The sequence below is a fragment of the Pongo pygmaeus genome, chromosome 5, assembly GCF_028885625.2.
Source record: "Pongo pygmaeus isolate AG05252 chromosome 5, NHGRI_mPonPyg2-v2.0_pri, whole genome shotgun sequence".
NCBI lineage: Eukaryota > Metazoa > Chordata > Mammalia > Primates > Hominidae > Pongo > Pongo pygmaeus.
The window spans coordinates 149,926,603-149,952,782 of record NC_072378.2 but is presented as its reverse complement, the minus strand read 5'-3'; the positions used below and the strand labels follow the sequence as shown (position 1 = coordinate 149,952,782).

The following is a 26,180-nucleotide window of genomic DNA, read 5'->3' as shown; positions in this document are numbered from 1 at the left end:
CTTTTGAATAGTTATATATATTTTTGAATCAGTTTCTCAATTTTGAAGAGATTTCTTAACTATTATTTAGGTGTAAGTAAATTGAGTATTTGCAAATACTATCCTCCTGAAAAAGTGATCTCAGAGCTTTCTCTTTGGGGATATAGCATGGTGATAGAATTACACCTGCCTGAAAATAATCAGTCAGATTCATGAAACGTACACTGATTGCCTATGTTTTAGATACCATGCCATATGATGTTCTAAATGATGTAGTTACAAAGACGAATCAAGCTTTGTCTATATCTTCGTGGATTTTATAATTCATTTAATTATTGACACATGTAATAAATATGATTATAACTATTTTATCTGCTTCTCTTTGGATTATCTCTAGTAAGAATAAGTTTCCAGGAATGTAAAAGAAAATTGATCAGCACTGAGTTGAAATATGTCACTGTCAGTGTCAGAAACAGGGATTTAGAATTGTGAAGTTACTGACAGGAAGGATTCTTGTGTAGCACAGACCTTGGTATTGCAGGCTCACAGTTCATTATCTAAAACCCTTGAGAATAACTAGGCTTGCTAATTCAGAATTTTTCAGAATTCAGAAAGGTAATACTGTATATATGCATACACACACATACACATTACATCTGTGATTATGTAATACCATTCGGGGTCAGCATTCCATAATCTGTCACAAAAGTATTTCTGCAGTGAAACAAATGAATATTCATACTAAGTGGATAAAAAAAGGTCATAACCTACCATTAGGTCCGGTGTTACTGCCAAATTAATTTTAACACCAAAGTTACGAAAACAACTTTCACTTTTCAGGATGTTTTTGAATTTTGAGTAAAAAGGATTGTGAACTTGTATAATACAGTCAGTAAGTGTATATTTATCTGTTCACTGCAGTTGGACTGTCTCTTTAAAATCCTGGCTCTGACCCTTGCCAACAACTCCTATACTTCTCTAAACTTCTGTTTTCTCATTAAGAAAATGGATAGTACCTCATGGGGTTGTTACCAGAGGTATTTGAGGTAATAGATAGAAAGCATTTAACAGCATCGGGTGTGTAATAACTATTCAAACATTAATTTTTGTAACAACAAACTTTTTGTATTTTCAGTATTCTAGCTACAGAAATCTTTTCCGTAAAGATTTATGAATTTTTATAATTATTATCAGGAAGAAGATTGTGAGAAAGCATTCTTCAAAATGGACAATGTGCTTATAGATGACAGAAGAATACACGTGGATTTTAGCCAGTCTGTTGCAAAGGTTAAATGGAAAGGAAAAGGTATGATGGTTTATGTTTTGTTTTTGTTCTGCCCTTTTTTTTTTTTTTTTTTTTTGTTGAGATGGAGTCTCGCTCTGTTGCCCAGGCTGGAGTGCAGTGGCACGATCTTGGTTCACTGCAACCTGTGTCTCCCAGGTTCAAGCCATTCTCATGCCTCAGCCTCCCAAGTAGCTGGGATTACAAGCATGTGCCACCACGCCCAGCTAATTTTTGTATTTTTAGTAGGGGTGGGGTTTCACCACATTGGCCAGGCTGGTCTTGAACTCCTGACCTCAGGTAATCCACCGCCTTGGCCTCCCAAAGTGCTGGGATTACAGGTGTGAGCCACTGCACCCGGCCTTGTTTTTGTTCTGTTTTTCATGCTTGTATGAGCCTTTTATTGAGTGCTGTTAATTAGGAGAAATATTAATTGATGTAACTCCTGCCATTTATAATTTTACAAACCTGCTATCTAGAATCCAAGGTAGAGTGTGTGTGTGTGTATGTGTGTGTGTGCACGCACATGCATGTGTGTACCTGTGTGTGTATTTTAAACTGATGAAAAATTATATTTTCTATGTTTGACTATATTATAAATTACTAATAATTACCCACTGCAGACATGATATGTTTCCAAAGTAATTATTTTGACTTTATGGTGTTTTGAGTCTTTTAGATGCACAACTTAAATTTTTTTTAAGTTTGTTTTAGTTGTCATATGATGCAAAATAGAAAAGGTCCATGGAAAGGTAGATAAAAGTCTCATTCATTCCTGCTCCTCATCTGTCTAATTTCTCATCCAGGGTAACCATTATTACCGATTGGTACTAAGTTTTCCCTACATTTTTTGAATACATATGTGCACATATGTATATATATGATTTTGTCCTTTTAAAAAGGAAAATACAAAACAAAGGATGCAGGCTATACATACTGTTTTTGTACCTTGCAATTTTCAATTAACAGTGTATCTAAGAGATCAGTTCATATCAGTATATAAAATGAACCAGCCCTGTTAATGGGTTTTCTAAATTTTTACTCTTCCATGTCCATAGCAGTATGTTCCACCTTTGTATGTATTACATTTCCCACATACACATAGATATATGTCAAATACATTCCTGGTAGCATGTCAGTCTTAAAAGTTGGGTCTCTCATATGTTGAAATAATACGAATTTTTGGTTTTTGATGCAGTGTTTTTAAAAGGTTTCACTTTGATAGTTACTCACATGTAATGCTAAATTTTACTGGGAATTTCAGGGTTACTTTCTTTTTCTCTAACACTTATTTCCCATCATTTTAATGAACTTTTTTTTGTCTGTTTTTAGCAATAAAGAAAAACACTATTTAGTTATGAATTGCTGAATTGTTTGGTGGATTCTGTTACCTTATGGGAGTTCAGAGAAGGAGGAAATTATTAATGTGACTAAAGTAGGCAAGGAATGCTGAGTGGAAGCTGTGATCTCTGTGATAAGGGAGAGGGTGACTTGGATTGGAGTTCCATGTACTATTAGTTTCTCCTGTGAAACCTTACCTCCTCCTAGAACACATGGCTAGCTTTTGACAGTGCTGTTTGAGTGATTTGTGAAAACTAAATTGAAGTACTAAGATTTTTTTCCACATATGAAAATTACAACTTTGTGAACAAAAGATTCCAGTAAGTGTATTCAGAAGTGTTGGTGAGCTGCTGGCCTGATGCAGTGTAGTTCTGGCCAGTAGTAATGCCAAGTGGCTCTTATGTAGAGCTTTGCTTCCGAAGAGCTAGTTTAATTGTATCATTTGGGAAGTGTATGAAATAAGTATTATAATTCCTCATTATAGAAATGGAATTTGAGGCATAATCTTGAGACATGATTTACCTAGAGTCACATACACAGATGATTTAGACAGACGCTAAATTTGGTTTGTTTTTTTTACCCTCTCAATCCTGTCTTCTCAACCCATCCACCCACTGAATAAATAATACTACTTTCTTGTGACTTTTAAATAAATTTCTTCATGTTTTTTCCTAAGATAAAATGTCACATAGGAGGGAGAAGCTTTGGTTTTGTATATGCCATCATAAACATACAGTTTATTATTATTCTCAGTTAATTTTGAGATAATTATGTTATTGATTCACATTTATAAACTTAATGTGTATAATGTGCCATTCACAGCACTAAGTACTTTCCTTTATAGTCTGATGATTCCAGCAACTCTGTGAAATGTTGGTATTATTTTCAGTTTATAAGTGAAGATAATGTAAATAAAGATAATGAATTGCAGAGAAATGGTGTCTTACCTAGGACCTCCCACTACAGTCAAGAACCTCTTACATTAATCTGGTGCCCTTTCTGTTATACGGTAACTGCTTCATCCATAGTGAGACTTTTAATGGCAGGCAGATGGCAAATAATTTTTCAATGATAAATGATGGCTGTTTGTTACCGTTACCAGTTATTTTAACTCTTGCAGTAGACTGTTTCACATTTATGGGAAACATTGCTGGCCATTTTTGTTTCTGGAGTCTTTGGAATTGCCAAATAGATTGATCTTGTCTTTTTTGCTTACCCTATAGGTCCCCCTTTAAAACCCTGACGATCAAAGTGTACATAGGATTCCCAGTCAAAACCTCTGTCTATACCTCCAGTTTGTTTTACTTCTACATTTAATCTAGGACCCTTCTATAGGAAGCCTTTCTACAAACAGCATTTCCTAGTGGTGTAGTTGAGGGATAGGAAAGGCAGGGCAGTCAACAGGTCTGGGACATGGATACGAATTGAATTCTCATCTAGTAGGAGACTTGAAAATTGAATTCTCATCTGATAGGAGACTAGACTTGAGATTAGAGAGGCTGCATTGAATGCTGTTCCTTTCTAGCCCTACCAAGCTAGTTAGGATGTAGCAGTAGGTCCTGTTTTCCTGAAGGGATTTTTGGCACTTGGGAGGAATAAAGTTGCCCCTAAGTTAGAATTTCAAAGTAGAGACAGTTTGTCTTTGGTGCTATTACCCACCCTCTCCTCTCATAGCTGTTTGGTGATTTTCTGCACATCCTGCCCTCTTCTATTTGCCTGATGCTCTGTTGCCATTTGGCAGCAGAGTATCTCTTGTTAAATCTTTTTTTTTTTTGAAACAGAGTTTCGCACTGTTGCTCAGGCTGGAGTGCAGTGGCACGATCTCGGCTCACTGCAACCTCTGCCTCCCAGGTTCACGCAATTCTCCTGCCTCAGCCTCCTGAGTAGATGGGATTACAGGCACACACTATCTTGTTAGATCTTTAAAAGGTCTCTTAAAGTCTTACTTCTCTCAAACTTAAGTCTTTCAGCTCTTAAACTCAGGTCCCAAATCCTCGGTTTTCCATTGGACTTAATGTTCTCATGGGCTCAATGGCTCTACTTGAACACAGCATTTGTGTGTAATTTATTTGAAAGTTTGATGTTGTAATATTCACATATATCGTTAGGTGGCAGCATGTGGCTACCTAGCAAAAATGGATGTCTGATTTCAGTTAAATTAGTAATGGAGATGGAATTACTATGATTCTTTTGTTCCCTTTTTCTGTCTCTCGATATATGCCATTTATAAAATAGCTCTTTTACTTTTTATAAAATAATTATTGGTCTTGATTAGGTGGTTTTTTTACTAAGCTCTTTTTTTCTTTTCCTAATAAATAGGTGGGAAATACACCAAGAGTGATTTCAAGGAGTATGAAAAAGAACAGGATAAACCATCTAATTTGGTTCTGAAAGATAAAGTAAAGCCCAAACAGGAGTATCCTTACCAAGAATCAGTTAGTTAATATGTATTGACCATATGCTATGTGGTAGAGTACTGTGTGATGTGTTATGAAAAGTCACAAAAGCTATAGAAGACAAAGTTCCTGAATCCAGATTGTTTGTGAGGAAGTAACTTAGTTTATCATTATCTCTTTTCAAGATCTTACATATACTTTGCTTTTTCACTACACTCTAGTGTATGGAGAAAGTTAAGGTTGAAAGAAATCTGTAGCCTAATTCTTTTATTAATACTTTCCTACTCTAGGTTAAGTACTTTCCTACTTACCATATTCTCAGAAGATCTTCAGGTAAGATTTGTATTTTCTTTTTGTGGGGGCTTTCCTGCAAAAACCGGAAAGCCTACTAGACAAATTCTAAAAGATCTGTAACACTAGCTTTGTATTTTCTATATGTAATTGTAATGTTTTCTATTCCTCATAATCAGAAATTTATTATTGCTAAGCTGATTCCTTTGTGCTAACTGTTGTTATGTTTAACTTCCTTATCTAGATAACAAAATCCTATTGTTCTCTGTTACAATGTTAGGTTACTTCTTTCGGTATAGTATATTGTAATTTCAACAACAAATATTTATTGGGCTTCTACTGAGTGTAAGAATTCACTTTTGTAGGATTAAAAAGAAATCCATTGACTTGACCATTTACTTCAGGTTCTTCCAAGTTTTAGGTTGAGACATGTGAAAAGTAATGAAACATACTGTTTATATTATGACATTTAAATTTGTTCACTATTTTTTCCCATTATAAATATATCACTCCACACATTGCAAGAGTTATTTCTTTTGTGATTCTTTCTGGTAAGTGGTGTCTTTGTTTCCTAGTTTCTATTGGTATTTCAGGGATTTTTTTTCCACATATGTAGACATTTCTTTTCCAAGTACTCATCAAGAAAGATGAATATCAGGTTGACCTGGTCTGTATTCATGTTTTAAGATGTGTTGATTGTCTGCAATGTATAAAGCATTGTGAGGTGTTAGAACTGGATAAAGTCTGAAGAAAGCTGATAAAATCAGCATAAGGAGAGGCTTTCACATGCAGACAGACCAAATAAGCTGAGATTTGGTCAGAAAAGATCAACATTCAAGGGCATATGATTGAAAGCTCAAAATCATAAAAGGTATGAATGGAATACATTTGATATTTATTTACCAAATCTTTGAAATTAAATTTAGGCTTATTACTAATAACTATAACTGGAAGAAGGGGAATTTTAAGTTTTCTTTAATTTTAATTAATTGAAACAACCACACATATACCTATATGGAATAGTGTAGCTTCTAGCCTTTTGAAGTTGATGCAAAAGAGAGAAATGCCATTAGGGGATAGTCTGATGTGCAGGTAAGTTGTCTTAAGTCAGTTAAGAAGGCATGGTGTCATCTACTTTATGGGCCTTAAGAGAAAGAGAAATTACTGAAAGTATAGATTATTAATAAGAAGAATTAAAAATAGAAGTAGGAGAAGGAAATAACTTGGCCCAACTAGACCTCAGGGAAGAAATTGGAGAAAAGAGGGCAGTGCGCTCACAAATTTGTGTTTTATTCAAAGGGAGAGGGATTTGATGTCTTCTAAAAGTGTTGATTTTAGTGGTAAGTACAAGATAGTGGGTAAGTGAGGAAGCAGGAGATATAACAAGTGTCTTGAGGGTATGACAAGTAATCAACAGATACTTAGTAAGCATCTGTCACATACCCAGTTTAGTAATGAAAGATATTCAGTTCCTGCCCACATAGAGCTTACATTTTACTGTTGGAGTGGGGAAAAAAAACCAGACATTAAATAATTACCATTCTAAATATGTCTAAATTATTGCAAATAAATATTACAAAGGGATATGGGACTCATAATAGGGGGCGAGAGGTTAGAGAATACCCTCAACACTGAAAAAAGTGACATTAAAGCTGTGACACTAATATGGAAGATAGGAGGGCTGAGGTGGAGTGCTGTCTTCTTTCGTATGATCCATCATTTAAGAAATAGGCTGGGTGCAGTGGCTCATGCCTGTAATCCCAGCACTGTGGGAGGCTGAGGTGGGAGGATTGCTTGAGCCCAGAAGTTTGAGACCAGCTGGGGCAATATAGCGAGACCCGGTCTCCATATTTTTTTTCTTTAAAAAAAAAAAAATTGGCTGGGTGCAGTGGCTCACGCCTATAATCCCAGCACTTTGGGAGGCTGAGGCGGGCAGATCACCTGAGCTCGGGAGTTCAAGACCAGCCTGGCCAACATGCAGAAACTCCGTCTCTACTAAAAATACAAAAAATTAGCCTGGCGTGGTGGCGGATGCCTGTAATCCCAGCTACTTGGGAGGCTGAGGCAGGAGAATTGCTTGAACCCGGGAGGCAGAGGTTGTGGTGAGCCAAGATCACACCATTGTACTCCAGCCTGGGCAACAAGAGTGAAACTCCGTCTCAAAAAAAAAAAAAATTAAAAAAATACAGTTTTTATCTTAACCCAATACAGTCACAGTACAAGCATTCACACACACACACACACACACACACACACACACACACACTTGAACCAAAATAAAATTTTTTTTAGGTGGCATTTACTGTATTTCTGTATTTTTTTTAAAATGCTGTTGTGGCCCACTAAATAGATTTTGTACCCCATTGATGGATTATAGTCATCAGTTTGAAAAACACTGCTCTGAGCCAGGTGCAGTGGCTCATGCCTGTAATCCCAGCACTTTGGGAGACCGAGGCGGGTGGATCACTTGAGGTCAGGAGTTTGAGACCAGCCTGCCAATATGGCAAAACCCTGTCTCGACTAAAAATACAAAAATTAGCTGGGTGTGGTGGTGTGCACTTGTAATCACAGCTACTTGGGAGGCTGAGGCAGGAGAATTGCTTGAACCCTGGATGGGGAGGTTGCAGTGAGCCAAGATCGGGCCATTGCACTCCAGCCTGGGCAACAGAGCAAGACTGAGTCTCAGGAAAAAAAAAAAAAAAGAAAAACACTGCTCTGAAGAATTTGGACAGAGGGAGCAGCATGTGCAGAGCACACATTAGGATGAAATCATAGGCAGGAGCTATGGAACGTGTATCTGGAAAAGGCAAGATCCAGAAGATGCCCCGGAAACAGCATAGCATAGTAAAAAGAGGGAAGTTGGAGATAATGGAGTCATAACCGAATGGTACCAGCTGACTAACCCTCTTTAGCCATCTCACGGGAAGCTAGGAGGGACAGTGTCTTTCATTTGATCTTATGTAGAAGTGAGACATTCCTGCGGAAAGTGTTGAGTTGTGGCTTTGTGAAGCAGACACGAGCCTCTAGTCCTGAGGGAAGTGTGTCTGCGTTTACTGTGGTCCCACATGTAATTAGCATAGCTCTGCCTGTTGGGCTTCCTCATAAGCTTTCTTTGGAAAACCACCATTCCAGCCCATGTCAGTCTTCCTCAAAATCCACTTTTGAGGTTGAGATTATTTTCAGCAGAAATTGTAACTCTTTTATATTTTATCTTATTCTATTATAGTATATTTAAGAAAATACTTATCTCTGAATTAAAACATTAAAACATTTTTAACACGTTTAGATGAAATTTAAAAAGATTCACTCATAGCTTCATCACCTAGACACATGATACTTTTTATTTCTCTTTGTTTCTTTCAAGCCTTGTCTTATGTAAAGTTATAATCGTATAGTATATGTAGTTTTTGCTTTAAGCTTTTTTCATGTTAATTTTCGTAAACACCTTTCTAGGGTTTTTTCTGTAGTATTTATCATTGTTGATAACTTCGTTTATAATATTATATCTTGCTGAAGTACTATAATGCATTTAAGTATGTCTTTATTACTAGATATTTTGTTGTTCCCACTTTGCTACTAAAAGTAATACTATCATGCATATATATATACACGTGTGTGTATATATATATACATGTATATATATGTATTTTTTTTTTGAGACTGAGTCCCACTCTGTCACCCAGGCTGGAGTGTAGTAGTGCAACCTTGGCTAACGAAAGTCTCTATCTTCTGGGTTCAAATGATTTTCCTGCCTCAGTCTCCCGAGTAGCTGGGGTTATAGGTTGCGCCACCATGCCCGGCTAATTTTTGTATTTTTAGTAGAGATGGGGTTTCACCATGTTGGCCAGGCTGGTCTCGAACTCCTGGCCTCGAGTGAGTCACCCGCCTTGGCTTCCCAAAGTGCTGGGATTACAGGTGTGAGCCACCACGCCTAGCTTTTATGTATATTTTTGTTCATTTAACTGTATTCATAAATTCTTATTAGAATTTAAACATGATGGGCAGGTGTGGTGGCTCACGCCTGTAATCCCAGCACTTTGGGAGGCCAAGGCAGGCGGATCACGAGGTCAGGTGTTTGAGACCAGCCTGGCCAACATGGGGAAGCCCCGTTTCTACTAAAGGCAAAAAAAATTAGCCGGGCGTGGTGGTGCGTGCCTGTAGTCCCAGCTACTCGGGAGGCTGAGGCAGGAGAATTGCTTGAACCTGAGAAGCGGAGGTTGCAGTGAGCTGAGATTGCGCCATTGCACTCCAGCTCGGGCAACAGGGCAAGACTCCGTCTCAAAAATAATAATAATAAAAAAAAGAATTTAAACATGATAACTCGATAGGCATTGCTGAATTTCCTCTTGTGGGATTGAACTAAAAGAAGAGACATACAAATATACCTGTTATCTTATATAGCTTTTCTGGGCATTGGAATTTATAATAATTTTTTCTAGTTAAAGATGTCCCTCATTTTCTAAATTTAAATTTTTTTAATTATTGACAAATATGTTTATTTTTTCCTCCTAATTTTTTTGCCTACTAGTCTTTATTTTAAGATTGTTTAGGATTAGGATTCTTTCCATTTCTCCTGACTATATAATGAAAGAAAATGTTTTGTTTTAGAAATGTACTCTATTCTTTTGAGATGCTTTTTGCTTTAGTTACGTTTAGCCTTATGACCTCCTTTCTTTACCAGATCTTAAGTTTTGATGTCTTATCAGTATTATTTATCACATTTATCCTTAACTAACTACTGCAGTACAAAATACGATCTTATATTAGATGAGCAGGCTGAAGACTCAAAATCAAGTCACTCACACACAAGTAAAAAACACAAGAAGAAAACCCGTCACTGCTCTGAAGAGAAAGAAGATGAGGACTACATGCCAATCAAAAATACTAATCAGGTACCTCTAATGTCCAGACTTAGATGTGGAGAAATAAATATTTTATCCCTCTGTAAATGATGTCTTACTGATATAATTTAGGAGGTAAGTGATAGTTCTAAGCAGAGATGGGTTTGTTCCTAAGAAGCAGAATGGTTGTACTGGGGTATTGGATTTTAATTTTCAAAAATATTTATCACAAATGATAAAAGATCATTTTTGACATAACTTAATGTATCAAATACTTCCACACTGTGAAGCAAGAGTGATTTCCATACCTGTGGATACTCCTTTATTCCCATCAGAAACAAGTGTGGTTGTGCTGAAAAAGATTTTGTCATTTATCTGCTTAATATATCACCAAGTGTTATGTGTAGCACTTAAGGGCTCTTGAGATTTTATGTCCTATAAAACATTTATATCCTGCCATATTGTATATAAGAAAAACAGCACTGATAATTAACTTTAGCATGCTAAAAGCTCTCCTGAACAGCACATGTAAAAAAAAAAAAAAAAATTCCCCAAAGAAAATTTATTGTGAAGAAAAGTGATTATTTCCAACCTATGCTTTGGTTCTTAGTTAAATAAAAAACAATTTACAGGCTGGGTACGGTGGCTCATGCCTGTAATCCTAGCACTTTGGGAGGCCGAGGCAGGTAGATCACTTGAGCTTAAGAGTTCGAGACCAGCCTGGGCAACGTGGTGAAACCCCCATCTCGACAAAAAATACACACACACACACACACACACAAAATTGACCAGGCATGGTGGTGTGCCCCTATGGTCTCAGCTACTTGGGAGGATCGCTTGAGCAAAGGAGGTTGAGGTTGCAGTGAGCCCAGATCGTGCCACTGTGCTCCAGCCTGGACGACAGAGCCAGACCACATCTCCAAAAAACAATTTTTTTTTTTTTTTTTTTTTTTACATCAGAGCTCCTTGCTTTTGTTTTACCACATAGAGACATTTATTCTGGGCCCTGGTGGATGAGAAGGATTTCAGTGGGCTGAGGTGAGAAGGGAGGGAACTTAAAAGATGGTGAGAATGTCAAGCAAAGATGCAGAAATAGAGAAATGTAGTATGATAGGCAGAGTCAAGGATTTGCTGTCAGGAGAGCTAGGTTTACATTTCTATACTGCTGGCCATCAAAGTGACCTTGACAAGTTCTTTAACTTTCTGAGCCACAGTTTCATCCTCTGTGAAAAGCGAGAAATACTTCACAGGCATTTTGTTAAGATTCAGTGAAAAAAATGCGTGTGCAAACATTTTCTACACTGGCTATTATTGTTACTACTTTTTTTTTTTTAAAACTGTTAAAGCAAATTACTAGTTTTAGAGTTACTTGGAATAGTTTTTGTCTGTGGTTATGACATTAACTAGATTCATATTTCAGTTAAAGTGTTTCTTTTTTTTTTTTTTTGAGACGGAGTTTTGCTCTTGTTGCCCAGGCTGGAGTGCAGTGGCGCAATCTCGGCTCACTGCAACCTCTGCCTCCTGGGTTCAAGCGATTCTCCTGCCTCAGCCTCCCGACTAGCTGGGATTACAGGCACCTGCCACCATGCCTGGCTAATTTTTGTATTTTTAGTAGAGATGGAGTTTCACCAAGTTGGCCAGGCTGGTCTCAAACTCCTGACCTCGTGATCTGCCCGCCTCAGCCTCCCAAAGTGCTGGGATTATAGGCGTGAGCCACGACGCCCAGCCCTGTTTCTTTTCTTTTTTTCTTTTTTTTTTTTTTTTAATGTTTAAGGGTTGCTTTAACAATTTTTTGTTTTGTAGTTTTAAAAACTGTTTCCAAAGTGAAATCTACAAAATGGTACATTTAGAGAACCTAGCTTCCGTTCTTGTTCCCTCCCCTTTTCCTTCTTCCCTCTGTGGGTAACTATTTTATGTGTTTTATGGGTTATTGATTTAAAAAAATTTAGCAAGTAAATATTTGATATATGTGCTTAGCTCTTTGCTATAATCCAACAGAGACAGAATTTCTTCTTTCTATAGCCCTTTAGCTGTTTAAAGATTGCCATCATTCATGCCTCATCCCATTTTTAGGCCATACTTTTGTTGGTTCCTGCAAATATTTCTCACATGAATCAGTGGTGGTAATAAAAGTAGTAGTAGGCCAGGTGCAGTGGCTCATGCTTGTAATCCCAGCATGTTGGGAAGCTGAGGCAGGAGAATCGCTTGATTCCAGAATTCAAGACCAGCCTGGGCAACATAGGAGGCACTGTCTCTATAAAAATTTTAAATAAAAGAAAAAAGTAGTAGTAGTTAACCATTTTTTTGGTCCTTACAATGTAAGGTGGGTTCTTTTATCCCCTTTTCACACAACAAAGTGAGAACAAAAAATTGTTACTTGCCCATAGTTTTACACAGCTAGTAAGTAGTGGAACCACAGTTTAGTTTCATAGTTGGACTCCTAACTACTCTTGCTCGTCTTCTTACCTGGGGTTTATTCTCATCAGTTTCATCTCCTAAACTCTAATGTTATTTTAATAAAATTTGTCCCATAGTATAATATTCCAGTGTGATCTAATAGGAACACATCTCCTCCTTCTTAAATGTCTGTACTCTATTACTTTAGTCTAAGGTCACATCAGTCTTCTTTACTGGTGGCTGTATCACATTCCTATGAATGTTTAGCATGTTTTCCACTAAAAACTCTGAATTCTTTCCCCCTCCATGTGCTGCTTTTAGCTCCAGCTTTTCATTCTGCGCTTGTACATGGAACCGTCAATGAATTTAAGCCTGAGATAAATAAACATTGGTGTGTTTGAGATAATCAGAGGTCTAAAAAAATTCAGACTGGTTGTGGTTTTTTTGTGTGAGTCTTTCTGATTCTGCTGTTTGATTACCTGAAACCTTACAGTAGCAAATATCCTTCTCATTTTGCATGGAGTAAAAGCATCAAGATTTTGGGGGAATGCTATTAGTATTTTTTAAAAGATTTTAAGGCAATTTTAAGTTTAAATTTTAAGGCAATATTAACTATAAAATTATTAAATTCTGAATAATGATCTCCTAACTTCTCCCCTTAAAGTATATTAAATTTTAAAAAAGTTTTGTACTTTGATTTAATGATATAGGTACATTAATTTTCTCTGCTTTCTAATAAAACTCAGCATCAGTATTTAAGATTTTAATGGCCCCCCGATTTTTTATTATTTTGATTGTTTTTTATTTTTAAAAATTCATTAAAGAGAATTTTCAGTACTAGACAAATTTCAGCTATAGTTCATATTTTCCTGTTTGTCAGTGTTTTGCTTGGTGAGTCTGGTTTCTCAAGAGTATTTTAACTTATTTCTTCAAATTCTTTGTTTTTTATTGAGTAGCTAGCCTTACTAATCAATTCGAAAACGTGTTTAATTTTCCACCTCATGTCTTAATTCCAGAGATGGTTTTTGTGTTGTTGAGGTTTGGGTTTTACTGGGGTTACAGGAAATGAGTATTCAGCTGGGGGTTGCCTTGCTGAGAAGTATTCATGCTGGTTGTCCGTTTTCCACCAGGGTTTTCATAATGTTTGTATTCTTGACTGTACTTTTGCTGTCATTTTAGTGATTTAATGTTATCTTGGTGACTAAGATTTAACCAGATCTTTGATTTAGTCCCAGAGACCTGAGCAAGGATAGCTTTTAATTAGATTAGACTTTTTTTGATTGCTTATTTCAAGTCATTTGCTAGGTTAATTGCTTTAAATTGGCCATTTTGTGTTCTTCGTTTTTTCCTTTCTTTTTTTGCCACATGGTAGTTTAATCATCTTGTCTTATGTTTTAAATGTATAAATAATATAACTTTTAAAAATTCATACTGGAAAGGACCTAGAGCTTATCTAATTCATTTATCTCACTTTAGATATGAAGATACTGATCCCACAGGCCCTTAGGCCTTTATAGTGGGAGAGCTAGAATTTTAACATTTATTTGGTTCAGTCAGGTGTTGCATTTTTTCCCCATTATTCTATACCACTCCCCACTTTTTCATTTTGGTTGTCAAGTTAAATTATCTCCAACCTGTGCAGATCTCTTGAGTCTCAGTTTCCCTATTTCTAGAATGAGGATATTGCACTCCTAAAGCTCTTAGCACTGTGTTAGCATGTACTTAGAGGATCTGCTCTTACATGGCTTCATTCAGCCACTTTAACTTTTCCCCTTCATACATACAGGGCTCATTTTTCCTTGCTTTTCAGTTTTCACTTACACTACTTTTATTAGCCTTCTTGCAGCCAGTTCAGACCCAAGCTCACTTACCCTTTGAGGCTCATCTGAAATCCTAACTTCTCCATGAAACCTTCTCTAATTATTCTAACCTTAAGAGTACTTGTTCGACACATCTCCTAAATGTCAAAGACTATTTGAACCCAGATCTACCTGACTTCAAAGCTTGTGTAGGTTTGAAAACTACTCCCAAGTAGGAGTGATTTTAAAGTTTCAGTCCAATTCAAATATTCAGCTTCCTCAAATTTTTAAAAGAATGAAGTGCTACATAATCTTTTATCTCTTTTATTTTAAATACTCAAAGCACTTAAGTGCTCATTTGTATAATAACGTACTGAGGAGTTTATAAATTTATACATCAGCCAGCAGTCTCGGCATTTTGAAAGTTTGTCTCAACCAATACAGAAATAAGTACAAGATGTACAGATATAATCGTATATGAATATTTCTATTTTGTATATGTTATAGGAATCACAAAAATTCTTTTATCTCGGAATGTCATATTTTACTAGAAAATTGATGGTGAAGGGCTAAACCAAAATGCCTACTCATTTTTTCTACCTCAGGGACTCTTATAATATGACAAGAACTATTGGAATTGTGTGGAAGATCACAAATCAGTTTATAATATTGTATTCCACACTGTGATTATTACTATAACAATCATGTTACATCTGTTTTCACACACTGTCAAACTCAAGGTGTACAGTATCTAGACAGTATATGGAATAACTAATAATTTGCTTAAAACCCAGTCCTTAACCATGGGTATTCATCACTCTGAATTTTAAGCCTTGACATTTATGTCTGCTACAGTAGTATCTGGTGATAGAGTTGAGACCCTTGGGAGTTTAGTCGTCAGAATTTTCCTTTCCTTTGGGCAGTCTTAAGAAAGTTAAATTTTACAAAGTATCCTTGAAAGAGCATTGGCTCTGGTCTAAGAGTAGAATTAAATGTAGCAATTTTATTATCTTTGGGGCAAAGGATTCTACCAGTGTTTAAAAACTAATTTTAAAGAAATATAATAATTTTAACATAAGCCTGGTCAGCTGAGTGAGGTGGCTCATGCCTGTAATCCTAGTACTTTGGGAGGCCGAGGTGGGAGGGGATCACTTGAACCCAGGAGTTTGAGACCACCCTGGGCAACATGGCGAAACCCCGTCTCTACAAAAAAAATACAAAAATTAGCCAGGTGTGATGGCACATGCCTGTGGTCTCAGCTACTTGGGAGGCTGAGGTGGGAAGGATCGGTTGAGCCTGGGAGGTTGAAGCTACAGTGAGCCATGATCACGCCACTGCATTCCTGCCTGGGAGACAGCAAGACCTTGTCTCAAAAAAAATTCTCCTCTCTAGCTTCTGTGTTTCTAAACATGGAAGATGTATTTGAACATCTAGAGAGGAGCTGTTATAAAATAAAACACTTTAAAAATTAATTGCTCAGACCCAAGTATACATTATCCATTTTCTTTTTTTGAGATAGAGTTTCACTCTTGTTGCCCAGGCTGGAGTGTAGTGGGGCAATCTTGGCTCACCACAACCTCTGCCTCCCAGGTTCAAGCAATTCTCCTGCCTCAGCCTCCCAAGTAGCTGGGATTACAGGCATGCATCCCCACACCTGGCTAATTTTGTATTTTTAGTAGAGTTTCTCCATGTTGGTCAGGCTGGTTTTGAACTCCTGACCTCAGGTGATCCATCCCCCTCAACCTCCCAAAGTGCTGGGATTACAGACGTGAGCCACTGCACCCAGCCTCCATTTTCTTATTTAAGACTTATTGACTTATCTAAGATCTCTTCCTGCTAAGTTATTTCAATGATATCTTCTTATAGGATTCTTGTGGGAATTTTAGTAGTTTCATTGCAGATCAATAATGGGACCACGTTTTGGGGGAGTGAAGGGTGGGGAGCTGGGAATAAGACTGTACATAATCAGAATTTTTGATATTGCAGATTGCTGTAAAGACATGTTCTGATTTCAGTTGAGCTATTTCAGTTCCATATTTTTGAATCTGATCCTTCATTTCAGCCAAATAGTAGATACGAATCAATGACATTGTTAAACCTTTTTCTGAATTATTTTATTGCTTTGTAATTTACAAGATTCTTGACATTAGTGGTAGTGTTCACATTTAAGCTGTTATAACAGCCTTCTAATGGTAGACTTTTCTAAGTTTTATTAATTGAAAATGCCCACAAAATGATTATTTTACTGATTCACTTGTAATTCTCCCTTCCTTTGACAGGATATCTATAGAGAAATGGGGTTTGGTCACTATGAAGAAGAAGAAAGCTGTTGGGAGAAACAAAAGAGTGAAAAGAGAGACCGAACTCAGAACCGAAGTCGTAGCCGATCTCGAGAGAGGGATGGCCATTATAGTAATAGTCACAAATCAAAATACCAAACAGATCTTTATGAAAGAGAAAGGAGTAAAAAGAGAGACCAAAGCAGAAGTCCAAAGAAATCCAAAGATAAAGAAAAGTCTAAGTACAGATGAAAGATGAAGAGGCAGAATTGAGAGGCTAACGTATTTACTCTTGTCTAACTTAAAAGTGCCAGGAAAGCAGATGCTTAGATTTTGTTTCAAAGCTTATTATTTTTTTCATACTAGGATTATGGTCTTTAGATTAATACTGATTATATAGAGCACGGAAAGATAAAGATTGAACATTTTCTTTGTATACTTTTTTACACTAATTTTATTGTTATACATAAATGGTAGTCTTCATTTTTGAAGTCTTACATTTTCACTCTTTTTTTAATGAAGTATTTCATACTACAAAAATACATAAACGTATATATAAAGGGATAATAAATGTAAATATCTGTGTACTCATCAGCCAGCTTAAGATACAGAATGTTGTCGACATTTTAGAAGTTCCCTAAGGCCCTCCCTCTCAAATAATTATTTGGAATTTTGTGTTTGTCATTTGCCTATTATAGTTTTACAACATACGTATGTATCTGTAAGTGAAATGTTAATTTTGTATGTTTCTGAATTTTATATAAATGGCAAAATGTTTACTTCTGTGACTTTCATTTTTATTGCTATATAGTATTATATAAATATACCACAACTTATTCATTCTTCTCTTGATGGACATTTGAGTTTTGTTTATTTATTTTTGTTTTTGCTGTTGTTGAAACAATGCTGCTGTGAACATTGTATCTAGGAATTATATTGCTTGATATATTGATAAAATAATGCCAAATTTGTGTTCTGAAGTGGCTGTACTAGTTTATACCTCTCTTGGCACTGTGAGTTACCTTTGTTTCATAGCATCTCCAACACTTGTTAAGTTCAGACTTAAAAATTTGCCAACCTAGTGGATGTTAAGTGGTATCTACCTGTGATTTCCAGCAAGATTACTGTTATCTCTGTTCTTCCATGTGTAAGATGTCATTTTTTTCCTGGCTGCTTTTAAGGTTTTCTATCACTGGTTGTAAGAAGTTTGATTATGATGTGCTTGCTGTAGTTTTTTTTTTCACGTTTCTGCTGCTGCAGCTATTTTACCTGTGGGTTTGTGGTTTTCGTAGAATTTGGAAATTGGGGGGCATTTTTTCTTCTATTATATTTTTTGTCTCTCTGCTCCTCTCATGCTTCTCCTGGGGCTCTGATGACTTGGATGTACGTTAGGCCCCTCAAAATTGTCTCCCAGTGTGCTGATTCTGTTCAGCTTTTTTAAAAGCCTTTTTCTCTCTGTGTTTCATGTTGGGTAGTTTCCAGTGCTGTGTCCTCACTGTTTATTAATCTTTCCGTCTAAGGTATCTAATTTCCTTTTAATCGTATCCAGGTATTTTTCACCTCCGACATATTTTTAGTCTTTAGAAGTTCTATCTGGGTCTTTATCTCCCATGTGTCTCCTTCACATGCTCATGCCTTCCTCTATTTTTTTTTTTTTTTTTTTTTTTTAACATCTGGAGTGTATTGATAATAGCTGTTTCAATGTACTTGCCCATTCTGTCATCTGCATCATTTCTGGTCTGTTTCTATTGATTGATTCCCACCCTACCCCAACTCCCACCCTGCCCATATTGGATTGTAACTTCCTTCATTACATGCCTGGTAATTTCTGTTTTTAACATTGGGTGCTGGAGTTCTTTTAAGTATCTTGAACTCTGTTTGGGGAAATAAAGTTACTTGGAAACAATCCGATCATTTTATAGCTTGCTTTTAAGCTTAATAAGACAGGACTGGGACAGCCTTTAGTTTAGGGCTAATTTGACCCACTATGAAGGTAATACCGTTCTGAATAATCTTCCTGGTTACATGGTTTCTGCATTCTGTCTGTTGGGAACATGAACTATTCTGAGCCCTATTGAGCTTCCAGTTGTATCTCCTGTTCCTTACCTCACATGCATACACTGCTTGATGTTTAGCTGAAGACTTAAGGGAAACCCAATATTCTGCCCTGCAAATCTTACCTTGGCTCCCCTAAATTCTCTACCCAGGGAGGTTCCCTTCCCTAGCCTTAGTGCCACAACCTAGAAACCCCATGTAGAAGCTTGCGCAATTATAGGGCTTTCTTTGTTTTCCATCTCTCAGGAGTCACTGTCCTGCACTGGCTTTTGTCTAACATCTGAAAAACTTCCTTGTATACATTTTATATAGGTTTTAGTTTAAGGTGGAGAAGGTAAATCGTGCCTCTGCTACTCCATTTTGACTAGAGTGGAAGTTAACTTTGTATTTCCTAAATGTTAATGAGGCTGAGCATCTTTTCCCATGTTTATTATTCATTCCTGATTGCTGTCTGTGAAAAGCTTGTTTCATGTCTTTGCCCATTTATATAGTAGATTGTTGTCTTTTCATACTTAATAGATTGTGGATACTAAGAATAAGTTAAGGAGTGCTGTCTCTCTTTCCTTCCCTCTGTCTGTTCTCTTGGAAGAAAAGAAAAAGATTTAAATTAATCTGTTCCTTAAAAGCTGGATAGAGCTTGCCTATAAAATTGTCTGAACTTTGCATTTTTTTGTGAGAAAATTTCTTAACGATTAGGTTTCAAAAATTATAGAATTATTAGCCTTTCTATTTCTTTAATGTTAGTCATTTTAATTACATTTTTCTGGGAATTTGTTTTCATTGAAGTTTTTATTTTTTGATAGCATTGTGCATAGTTTAGCTAGTAGATTTTTACTGTCCTTTTGCTTTGTTGATGAATGTCCTTATGTTTTAGTGTGTCTCATAAACAGCACATAGCTAGATGATGATGATGATGATTATTATTATTTTGAGACGGAGTCTCACTCTGTCGCCCAGGCTGGAGTGCAGTGGCGCGATCTCAGCTTACTGCAACCTCCACCTCCCGGGTTCAAGCGATTCTACTGCCTTAGCCTCCTGAGTAGATGGGACTACAGGTGCTTGTCACCAGGCCCGGCTAATTTTTTTTTTTTTTTTAGTAACAGGGTTTTCACCATATTGGCCAGGCTGGTCTGGAACTCCTGACCTTCTGATCTGCCCAACTCAGCCTCCCAAAGTGCTGGGATTACAGGCATGAGCCACTGCACCCGGCCAATTATTTTTAAATCTAATCTGAACTTTAACTGGTTAGTGCATTTTTATGTGTACTGATGTATTTGCATTTATTCCTTACCACCTTATTTTGTGCTTTTTATGTTTTTTTCTTCCACTCTTTTTTTTTTTCTTTTGGAATCAAAAATGTTTTTTAATTCCACCCTCACCCCTCTGCCCCCTCTGTTTTGGGGGAATTACCTTGGAATATTACATCCGTACTTAAAAAGTATAATGTTATATTTTTATCTTCCTCTCTAATTGAGAGTCTTGGAACTCTCTAAGTCACCCCTCTTGCAACTTTCATGTTACAATCATTCAGTATTTTAGTTATAGCTTGTGATTTTTAACCTTAAAATTAGACCTTGAGCTGGACTCAGTGGTGCACACCTGTAGTTCTGGCTGCTGAATGGCTGAGGCCGGAGGATCCCTTGAGGCCAGGAGTTAGAGGCTGCAGTGCACTGCGATTGTGCCTGTAACTAGCCTCTGTACTCCAGCCTGGGCAACATAGTGAGACACCATCTGTTAGAAAAAAAATTAGACCTTGTGATTATTACTGTTTTTGTACAGATAATTGTTGGTTTAGATTTACTTTATATGTTAGAAGTGTTTGTTTATTCATTATTATTCTCACATGTTAGACCTTTCACCTAGGATAATTTTCCTTCTTTCTGAAGCACATCCTTTGATGTTTCTCCAGTGACATCTGTTGATGGCAAACTCTTAGTTTACATTTATCAAAAATATTTTCAATTCATTCTATAAAGTTGATTTTATATGTACATAATTCTAAGTTGAGGTGTGTTTTTTTTTCCCCAGTACTCTGAAGAATTAGTCTACTGTCTTTTTACTTTTGTTACTACTGGGGAGAAATCTTTTGTCATTCCAAATGTCATTCTTTTGGATATAATGTGACTTTTCTTTCTGATTGCTTTTTTGCTGTGGTTAATTAAACTTTCAATTTTGAAATCAGTTGTAGATTGGCATGCAATCATAAGAAATAATACAGAGAGAACCTGTGTACCCTTTGCCTAGTTTCTCCCAGTGATACCATCTTGTAAGATTCTAGTATAGTATCGCAACCTAGATGCTGACATGGACACAGTGGAGATACAGAAAATTTCCATCACTACAAGGACCCCTCTTGCTGTCCTTTTAATAGCCACATCTACTTCCCTGCCACTTCTGTTTTCTCCTTCACCTCTGTCAACCACTGATATGTTCTCCATTCCTATAATTATGTCATTTCAAGGATTTTATATAAGTGGAATTCTGTATTATGTAACCTTTTGGGGAGCCACTCATAATCTGGAAATACATAATCCCAAATGCCACGATCATGAAGGTTGAAACCCTGATAATCATAATCCCAAATATGTAATTCTGGAAAGAAGAATTTTAAAAACCTTTAAAAGATATTTATTTACATTTTGTTTGTTTGTTTGTTTTGAGATGGAGTCTTACTCTGTTGCCCAGGCTGTAGTGCAGTGGCATGGTCTCGGCTCACTGCAACCTCTACCTCCCAGGTTCGAGTGATTCTCCTGCCTCAGCCTCCCAAGTAGCTGGGACTACAGGTGTGTGCCACCACACCCGGCTAATTTTTGTATTTTTAGTAGAGATGGGGTTTCACCATGTTGGCCAGGCTGGTCTCAAACCCCTGACTTCAGGTTATTAACTTTTTTTTTTTTTTTTTTTTTGAGATGGAGTCTTGCTCTGTCACCCAGGCTGGAGTGCAGTGGCACGATCTTGGCTCACTGCAAGCTCTGCCTCCCAGGTTCACGCCATTCTCCTGCCTCAGCCTCCCGAGTAGCTGGGACTACAGGCACCCCCCACCATGCCCAGCTAATTTTTTTTGTATTTTTAGTAGAGACGGGGTTTCACTGTGTTAGCCAGGATGATCTCGATCTCCTGACCTCGTGATCTGCCTGCCTGGGGCTCCCAAAGTGCTGGGATTACAGGCGTGAGCCACCGCACCCGGCTGATTATTTACATTTTTAACAGAGGATTTGAGAAATACAAACACGGGCCACTTTACACAATAAAATAGGCAACAATAACATACATATTTTTGCAAGCATAAGCAGTTCTCAGCTCTACTAATGACAGTCACATGGGTATGACAGTTATGAACAGATGAGTGGTATTTATAAAGAAATAGGTCAAAAAGGGAAATGTATCAGCCCATAGCCGTATGGTTGGTAATTGTGTATGCTCGGCTTTATAACTGCAGTCATTTGAAATACTTTAAGAAAAACCAGTGTCTTCCACTGGCTTCACTCAGATGCTAATCTCTGGAAACACTTGCACAGACACACTCAAAACACTAATAAGTTTCTAGGTGTTCCTTAATCCAATCAACTTGACACCTAAAATTAAGTCCCAAAGAACACCTCTTATCAACTCAGCACCCATACATACCTCCTTAAACCGTACTTAATTTCCAAATAAAGACAATGAGAAAGTTGTAGTTCTACCTATCATGATGCCAGTATCCTCTGATTGTGATTTTTGGGATTTTAGACATTATGAATTTTAGATTAGGCATTTTGATCTTTTGAGATTTCACCATTCAGGATTAAGGTGTTCGAGATTGTGTCTTACAGGATTATAAACCAAACCCCTTTTTGGGATTGGGTTTGTTTCACCCCAGTCAGCCTTATTCTTCAGAGATTCTTCCAGGTTGTTGCTGTATCAATAGTTCACTTTTATTTTATTTTGTTTTATTTATTTATTTATTTGGGATGGAGTCTCGTTGCCCAGGCTGGAGTGCAGTGGCGCCATCTCAGCTCACTGCAACTTCTGCCTCCTGGGTTCAAGCAATTCTGCCTCAGCCTCCCTAGTAGCTGGGATTACAGGTGCGCACCACTATGCCCAGCTAATTTTTGTATTTTTAGTAGAGACGGGGTTTCGCCATGTCGGCCAGGCTGGTCTCGAACTGACCTCAGGTGATCCACCCGCCTCAGCCTCCCAAAGTGCTAGGATTACAGGTGTGAGCCGCTGTGCCTGGCCAATAGTTCACTTTTATTGTTGAGTAGTATTTCATGGTATGAATATACTGTAGTTTGCTTAACCATTCACCCATTGAAGGACATCTGGGTTGCTTACAGTTTGGGACCATAATGAGTAAAGCTGCTGTTAGTTTCTTTGTGAACACAGTCTTCATTTCTTCTGGATAACTGCCCAGTAGTGCAGTTGTTAGGTCATATGATAATTGCATATTTAAAGAAACTGCTGAACTGTTTTCCAGGGTGAGTCAGACTGCTTTACATTCCCACCAAGAACATATGGGCGATCCACTTCATTCGCAGTCTCAACAACATTTAGTTGTGTCTCTGTGTTTTATTTTAGGCATTCTGGTAGGTATATAGTGATATATAACTTATTCTGGTTTTAATTTTTATTTCTTTAATTGGTAATGTTGTTGAGTATCTTTTCATGTGCTCATTTTGCCATCTGCATATCCTGATAGGTGAAATGTTACTTTATATCTAATTGGATTTTTAGTGTTTTTTTATTTTTGAGTTTTGAGAGTTCTTTATGTATTCTACATACTAGTTCTTTGTCAGATATGTTGCTTGCAGCTGTTTCCTCCCAGTGTATAGCTTGTCTTTCTTTTTTTTTTCTTTTTTAAGACAGTCTCGCTCTGTCACTCAGGCTGGAGTACAGTGGTGAGATCACAGTTCACTGCAGCCTCAACCTCCAGGGCTCAAGCAATCCTCCCACCTCAGCCTCTTAATAGCTGGGACTACAGGTGCCTGCCACCACACCCAGCTAATTTTTTTTTTTTTTTTTATTAGCGAAAACGAGGTCCCTATGTTGCCCAGGCTGGTCTCAAACTCCTGGTCTCTAGAGTTCTCCCGCTTTGGCCTCCCAAAATGCTGGGATTATAGGTATGAGCCACTATGCCTAGCCTCCAATGTATGGCCTGTCTTTTAATCTTCTTAATAGAGTTTTGTAGAGTACAAGATTTTAATTTTTCTGCAGTTTATCAGTTTTTCCTTTTATGGATTGTGCTTTTGGTGTCAAAAGTAAGAACTCTGCCAAGCACTAGCTTCTGAAATTTTTCTCATACTTTTAATTTTTTAAAAAAAATTCTCTAGTTTTACATTTAAGCCTGTGATCCATTTTGAGATTTTTTTTTTTTTTTTTTTTTTTGGCTTATGAACATCCACTTGTACTGGGACTATTTGTTGAAAAAGGTCTCTGGCTACTTTTAAGGTTTTCCTTTGTCTTCGGTATTCTAGAATATTCCACTATAATGTGTCTAGATAGGGATTTCCTTTATCTTGTTATATCCTGTGTCTGATGGCTTCATGTTTTTTATTATTCTGGAAACTTCTCTGCCATTTTCTCTTCAAATAGTCTCTCTCCACATTCTATCTATTATTTCCTTTTGTAATCTTAGTCAGTTTTATGTAAGGCTTTCTCATCTTGTTCTTTGTATCTTAACTCGTATTTTCCAGATAGTGCATTCTGAATAATTGTTTCAGGTCTGTATTCCAGGTCACCCATTCTTTTTCACATAAGCCCAGTCTCCTATTTAACCCATCCACTGAATTTTTAATTTCAGTAATTTTTTTTTTGGAGTTCTGTTTGATTCTTTCTTGAATTTGCCTGGTTATTTTTAATTTTCTGTTTTTCTTTGCTCATTTATTTCCACTCTGTTTTATTTACATAATTATATTGTATTTGTGATAATTCCAGTATCTTAATTTCTTAAGAATTAAAAAATTTTCCTGCTGACCCTTGTGCACACTGGCTTATTTCCTTGTGTGTTTCAGATTTTTTTTTCCCCTTAAATTGGGAGGACATACTTTGGGACTCCTAAGGTACCTAAAATGAAGATGCTTTTCTCCAGAGAGGATGCATATTTACCTTTCAGTCTCCAGGTGATGCAATCACTTGGGGCCACTTTCATTTCTGGCTTGGAATTTCCACGTGCAAGCATAATGTATTTTTGAACCCTAGACCTTGATGAAAGTTGACAAAATATCAGGGAAAACGTATCTAGCATTAAGATCTCCCATCTATACCCCCATCATTGCAGAACTGGGTAAAACGCAGGTGTTGTTTTCTTGTTTTTTGTTTTTTTGAGATGGAGTCTCGCTCTGTCACCCAGGCTGGAGTGTAGTGGTGCGATCTCAACTCATTGCAACCTCTGCCTCCACCTCCCAGGTTCGAGCGATTCTCCTGCCTCAGCCTCCTGAGTAGCTGGGACTACAGGTGCCTGCCACCACGCCTGGCTAATTTTTGTATTTTTATTAGAGACGGGGTTTCACCATATTGGCCAGGCTGGTCTCAAACTCCTGACCTTGTGATCCGCCTGCCTTGGCCTCCCAAAGTGTTGGAATTACAGGTGTGAGCCACCGTGCCCAGCCTTAGTGGTTTTTTTCCTAGCCCAGTCTTTCTCTGACAAACTTGCTTTAAGTGACCTCTTCTATTATAGTCTCCTGGCTTCATGTGAAGATCTTAGGCTCAGCTTCCCAATTCTCTTTTGGGTCCAAAGCCTTGTCTTTATAAATATCCCTCATCACTGTGAGCTGAAGTCCTTAGTCCCCAGCTGTGTAGGCAGAGGCATCCTGGCTAGTGGCCTGTTTACCATTTTGTTAATATATTTGTGAGTCATGAGGAATTTCCCTGTCTTGCAGTCTCATCAATGCATGTAAAAGTATGATTGCTGGCCGGGTGTGGTGGCTCACGCCTGTAATCCCAGCACTTTGGGAGGCCGAGGCGGGCGGGTCACCTGAGATCAGGAGTTCAAGACCAGCCTGGCCAATATGGCGAAACCCTGTCTCTACTAAAAATACAAAAAATTAGCTGGGCATGGTGGTGCATGCCTGCAATCCCAGCTACTCGGGAGGCTGAGGCAGAAGAATTCCTTGAACCCGGGAGGTGGAGGTTGCAGTGAGCCGAGATCACACCATTGCACTTCAGCCTGGGCAACAAGAGTGAAACTCCATCTCTAAATAAATAAATAAAGTATGATTGCTGTAATTTATCCGGCATGTGGATGTTGTATGGAGGAGGTGGGAGGGGGCAGTTACAATTCAGAATATCTAGTTCACCATATGGCTAAGGGCAGTTTGTCTCCCTGCTATTGTACATAATTCTTAGCCATCAATAGAAAACATTTTAAATACGTAAGAAACTATCACTCTGAATATAGAAAAATACATACTGTTCATACAGAAGATTCTAAAATGTAGTCTGAAAGAATGAATGCGCAAGGGAGAAATGTTGGTTGCAGGTGATGGAGCAGTGAGAGGAAATAACCTCCTCACACCTGAAGCTTGATTCAGTAGATCCAGTGG

At 37.5% G+C, this 26,180-nt stretch overlaps 1 protein-coding gene and 1 non-coding gene across 2 annotated transcripts in view; one reads left to right on the top strand and one right to left on the bottom strand.

Annotated features, from left to right (window-relative positions):
- The window catches only part of PPIL4 (peptidylprolyl isomerase like 4), a 49,894-nt gene extending 25,282 nt beyond the window's left edge, over positions 1 to 24,612 (top strand). Inside the window, exons 10-13 of the mRNA XM_054491978.2 lie at positions 1,174 to 1,285; positions 4,922 to 5,018; positions 10,034 to 10,181; positions 16,606 to 24,612. Coding sequence (XP_054347953.1) covers positions 1,174 to 1,285; positions 4,922 to 5,018; positions 10,034 to 10,181; positions 16,606 to 16,857 — 609 coding nt within the window. The 3' untranslated portion in view covers positions 16,858 to 24,612. The remainder of the gene's footprint in view (positions 1 to 1,173; positions 1,286 to 4,921; positions 5,019 to 10,033; positions 10,182 to 16,605) is intronic.
- Positions 5,356 to 5,417, bottom strand: LOC129039741 (U7 small nuclear RNA). Its single transcript, XR_008503445.1, has one exon. It is a non-coding gene; the product is annotated as a U7 small nuclear RNA (small nuclear RNA).
- Positions 24,613 to 26,180: the final 1,568 nt, after the last annotated feature.